Source organism: Athene cunicularia (assembly GCF_003259725.1).
Source record: "Athene cunicularia isolate RWA chromosome 6 unlocalized genomic scaffold, athCun1 chr6_part1, whole genome shotgun sequence".
NCBI lineage: Eukaryota > Metazoa > Chordata > Aves > Strigiformes > Strigidae > Athene > Athene cunicularia.
In genome coordinates this window covers 26,525,585-26,531,114 of record NW_020799105.1, presented here as the reverse complement: position 1 = coordinate 26,531,114, position 5,530 = coordinate 26,525,585, and the positions used below count along the sequence as shown (strand labels likewise).

At 45.4% G+C, this 5,530-nt stretch overlaps 1 protein-coding gene across 2 annotated transcripts in view; it reads right to left on the bottom strand.

Moving 5' to 3' along the window:
* Positions 1-5,530, bottom strand: part of INPP5A (inositol polyphosphate-5-phosphatase A) — a 179,792-nt gene that overhangs the window by 165,909 nt on the left and 8,353 nt on the right. For both annotated transcript variants that reach the window (XM_026851240.1, XM_026851239.1), the window contains exon 2: positions 349-449. In XM_026851240.1, coding sequence (XP_026707041.1) covers positions 349-422 — 74 coding nt within the window. In that variant the 5' untranslated portion in view covers positions 423-449. The remainder of the gene's footprint in view (positions 1-348; positions 450-5,530) is intronic.

Below are 5,530 nucleotides of genomic sequence, written 5' to 3'. Positions count from 1 at the left end.
AGGGGTGATGAACTAACCGCAAGCCCCATCCCTGCCCCTGCGCCCTGGGCGGGGAGGAGGGAGAGGAACGGGGAGCAAAGCTGAGCCCGGGAAGAACGGGGGGGGGAAGGCGTTACTAAGATCTGGGTGCATTTCTCATCACCCTACTCTGATTTGATGGATAAATTCAACTAATTTCCCCAAGTGGAGCCTGTTTTGCCCATGCCGGTCATCGCGGGTGATGTCTTTGCCCTTATCGACACCCACGAGCCTTTCCTGGCATCTCCCCCCTGCCCAGCTGAGGGGGGGAGGGATGGAGTGGCTCTGGGGGCACCCGGCCTCTGCCCAGGGCCGGCCCACCACACTTACTTGACAAACTTGTCCACGTGAGACATGGAAGCTTCATAGTTTTTTCCTCCAAACTCTTGACAGTGTAAAGCCATGAAGTGGGGCTTGTGTGCATGTACAACCTGAAACAAACAGAAAAACAAATGTTAACAAAGTTGTGTTGACAGCTATTACCACATGACACAAACCCAGATGTGTTATTTCTGATGTGTTATTCTGAAGCAGCTGTTACCTGAGAAGTTACTGGCAGAACAGTAATAAGGAGAGCATCATTTGTTATGGACTCAAGAGACTCTTTAATACATAATAATTACCTCAAAGAGTTTAAAGAAAGAAAAGGTAAGCTAAAAATATGAATTAGTTCCTAGGCATTTAAAGCAAATATATAACCTGTTCCAACTCACCTCAAAGAGGGTCTAACACCATTAACATGACCAAAACATCTCCTTGTCTGGGAGCTGGAAGAGTTCAAACACCTGAATTAATTTCTTCAGGGTTTTTTTTCCCCACTTTTACCAAATATCTCAAATTAGCTCGTGACAGAACGCTGATTAGCTATCACATTTGATGTTTTTATTTATGGAGTAGCTTATTTACAGAAGTGTTTAAGGAACACACACACTATGATATATACACATGTATCTAAGACAGGAGGCATGTAAATCCATCATGCGATTTCAAGTGTTAGTCTTGTGTAATCGAAGTATCTTAAATATGAAATACTCAGCACTAGGATGCAATTATCGTACTAAAGAACCTAGAACGCATGCTTTTCTGGTCATGCACCAAATATACAGTATTTATAAGTTTGCTGCTGCTTTAAACACACATTCAATGTTAATTTGTCCTAAAAAGTTTTCTCTGCATTAACTATATTCAGCATTCCAAACAACGCATCTAAAATGTCTCGGTGTTGATACAAGTTGTAGAGACTCGGTATTTCATGTCTTGTTATCTTGTGAATTAACAGACACAAGCTACAGAACTATTTACATTTTTTAAAAGGGTGACAGTCTGAAATACTCGAGTCTGCACTGGTGCAAGCACACAGGGGCAGTAACATGTTAAAAATCTGAAATACAATTCACTGTTATTTTTGACTTGGTGGCACTTGGCAGTCCCAGCCAGCACAAAGGCCACGTTGTCCATGTGGCCATTCAGAGAAAGAACGGCCTGGTTTCCACAAGCTGCTTGGAGCAGAATAATAAATTAACTCCTCTCTCTGCAGGCTCTGGTGCCGGCAGGTTGGGGCTCTCTACCAGTCGGGAGGCACGGCCTCCTCCCTCATTCTTGCCCTGGGGACAGGTGGCAGTGGGAGATGTGCAGGAGATGGGCACAATTACCAAAAAGAGTTTCAACTTCAACACAGCACAGCGAAGAATGACTGAAAAAACAACAGGGATAGCTCTCATTTTGTACTCATTCTTTGGCTACTGGTACCCTGCAACTCTGAAAAGGCATAGACACAATAAAGCTTTGCAGTCATGCTTTTAATTATGTAAATCAATAGCAACTAATATTACTGCAGAAAGGCCTTTAAAAAGGCTTCTTTTAAACCAGGGTAAATTGTCATTTGATCTGATGACACGGTGAAAAATTCCTCATTCCTGACCACACAAATAATCTTGTTAGAAAACCAAGCTCAAAGGCAATGAAATAAAGATTAGCAATGTCTGAAATGCAGCATCTTTCCATGGAGCAGAAGGCAAACAGCAATCCCTCCCCTGCCTCCACCCGCCGCCCTCTCACGCACAGTGGAGGGACGGCCGCGCGGCCACCACGCTGACCTCTGCTCGCAGGCTCCTGCGAGCACCGGGCTCCTGCGAGGACACCGCTGGGGCATCACTCGCTGCCCAGGGCCTGGGGCGGGCACCTCTCACCCTGGCTGGGCTACAGGGCAGCCTGGCCCTGGCTAGTGAACGCCAAAGCCAGTGGGAATACTGCTGGCATGCTGCTACTCGGGGGTCAGAGGGTAAAGCCAGTAAATGACAGCATTTCTAATCTAAGCTGGGTTAGATGTGCAAAAAGGAGGTAACGGCCGCTGGTTTCCGAGTGATTTCAGACAAGTCACTTCCTCTTCTGTACCTCAGCTTCCCCATCATTGAAACAAATCTTGACACCGACGTGCTTGGTGAAGCATTTTGAGGTAAACTACTGACAAGTGTTACTATATAAAGGAAAAAAGTAAATACTCCCTCCCACAGACATGTTTGTGGTTCTTTGTGTGCTTTACTTAGCTCATGAACGCCAGTTTCAGACTAAGGGTGATATGTAGCAATCTTGCTTTTAAAAACAGGCCATCAGCAGTAGGGACTGAGAATGAGCAAGAGCAGGACCCAATGGAAAGTTCAGCTAAAAGAAAAATAAAAAATAAGCAGACTGCAGAACAGATGGCTAAAAAAAAATACCTGGAAGCCAAGAAATTATACCCAATGGGGACATGCACATACTTTTCCTTTGATATAACTCTGAAAACTTCAATCTATAAAATCAATTAGTATTAATGTATCAACAATTAAGAGAAAGCTTTGCTGAGAAAGTTTTTCTTAAGTATCTTGTCCAACACCAAACATGACACTGAACAGGATACGTATCTAAAGTGGTTTCAAGCGTACAAAAAGTGGTTTTTGGCTACAACTACCAACATTCGGGAGAGGTTTCAATTTCCAAAAAGTCTGTGTCAACTTCAATTTTCAGCAAGAACTGTTAAACAGAAACATAAGAGCTGCACTAAGCCATGGGAATCAAAGTCCAAGAGGAACTTCTCCATGGTTAAAGGCGTTCAACCCCACCGAAGGGCAGGATGGCTGCTGTGAGCAAGGGGGCCGCAGCGGGGGCCGGCGCACACGGCCTCCTGCCCGGGGCCTCTGCCCACGAAGCCACGGCACCACGGAACTGGTGTCCCCGTGCCTATGTCCCCTCCCTTCTAAGGCACTGCCCTAAGGGACCACCTGACAGCAGCCGGCAATCCCAGAGTCCATTAGCAACGCACTCACAATCAAGCATCTTTATGAAGTTTAACCGGTTGGTTCATTTTCTTCACTATCTTGGAGATAAATATTAACCAAACACAGCCTGGGAAGTCAAGCTTCGTAACAGAGCGCGTTTGTGGTCCCTAAACAACACCCAGTCCCAGCTCTCCGTGTGCTTTATTGCTCCAAATCAGTTTTGGCTACCAAGTCCTGATCTTATCTACCTGGATAGCTCTATGAAATTACCATCATTAGAAAACAGTTGTAACTATTTAATCTTGTAAAGCAAACATATCCAAAGCAACACATCCAGTAACCGCTTATTGCAAACACAGCAAAAACCTGCTGGCACATTGCGCTACTAATTTTAACTGCTACAACAGTTTGCTTCATTAAGATCTCCCCTCACACACCTAAAAAACCTAATAAACTGGTAAGACAAAAGCAAAATAGGTAGTTTCAAATAAGATCTAGGCAAAAGTTCTCTCACATTTATGAGAATTAGTAACATGGAGCCTTGAATGTGGAGTCTTGCCTTGAGAAAACACTGGAGAACAGCTTCATTGTGCTACAGCAGCAGCAAACATGGCCAGACTCTGAACCGAGACACAGCACTCAGGGTTTTTTCTTTACAATCCTGGAGAACTGGAAATCATAGCAGGTATTTTTTAAAATAAAAAAGTTTGTGCCATTTTTTTAATGAGGAAACAGCATTGGCTTAATAGCAGTGAGACGCCTTCATGGCATTCCTTGCAGGTTAAACCACAAAACCATACCCGAGTATTAGTTACATCCTCTTGTATAATAAATACCCTCCAACTAGGAGAAAATCGGCTCTGCTTCATTACCTTTTGCTAGTTTTCTACTGTTAAGAAAGAACAAACAGTGCATAATGAGTAATGGATACTTCAGAGTTGAAAACTCACAGTTGCCAGAGGTTAAAGATATGTACAAGATCATATAAACACTGAATTTGTCTCTACAGTAGCACAATGTTTTTACAAAGTTGAGCATTATTCTCAATATCTGGATACATAAAAATGTGTAAAGGAAGCCACAATTACAAGTTGTTTCCGGGGACAGGGGTAATGAGCGAGATGCTCCAACACAAATAAGTACAAATATAAAACTGGTGAAAACTGTAAAGTTAAGCTCTTTCCATTCCCCCAGGTCCACTGCTAGAGGGGCAGGTGAGGGGAGGGTGGGGAGAGCGCCCTTGCCGCGGGAGTGCAGGGCAGGACGGGTTAGGGACCCCGGGGCTGCCAGGGGAGTGGGGACGGGACTCGGCCCCGCGTCAGGCAGCTCTGCCCAGGCCAGGTGCCTCCCTCCCAGAGGGGAGCGTGTGCACTGGGTGATGGCATTGGGTTTAGACCCTGATCCAAGCAATGCAGAAAGGGACCGTGGGCCTTGATCTCCCATATCCAGGATTATTTAAAAAAAAAAATCAAAATCAAAATATCAAAATAAGAGCTTTAGTTTCCTTGTGAACTGTGCAGTACGTAAAAGTCAATTTAGCATCTGTGGTCCCTAAAACATTCCAAGCATTCTCAATTTCTGCAAGTCTGAAAAAGAAAAAAAAAAAGACATTTTCACAAGCATATAGTCAAGCAGCAGTAGTCCAGAAAAGACTGCTCCTTCTGTTTCTACATTTGATATGAACTGACAAATCCAACTTCTAACACAGTTATGTTATCCACAGTCTCTCTACGTGAATGACCCGACAGAATCACAGAACTGTTTTGGTTGGAAAAGACCTTTAAAGATCATGGAGTTCATCTGATAGTAGTTGATAGACTCGATCCAAGTTGTTGGAAGACTCTGTAGTTGAGGTCTGGCTGCAACCCCCCTGCCTGGCTGGTGGAGAAGCCATCAGTGAGGCACTGGAGGCAGAAGAGGGCAGGGGAGGGGGGGGTCTGCCCTGGCCCCCAGCAGGACGGGGCTGGGCAGGATGCGCGGGCGCTCTCCAAGGGCACCACCGCTGCTGGTCCCCGTTTCCTAAAGGAAACACCCCGGCATCTGCCCTACAGTGGGGAGAAGCGCGCGTGTGTGTGTGTGTCCCCGCATCTGCGAGTCAGAGCTGGGCTTGGGGAGCATAAAGTTCTTGTTTAGAGAAGGAAAAGCCTGTCTGAAGGGGTTACTGGGTACAACCTCACCACACGCTTGAGTATCCACAGCTGAACATCACCGCTGGCGCATTATGGTACCACAGTGTGAGCGCAGACGAGAAAGTC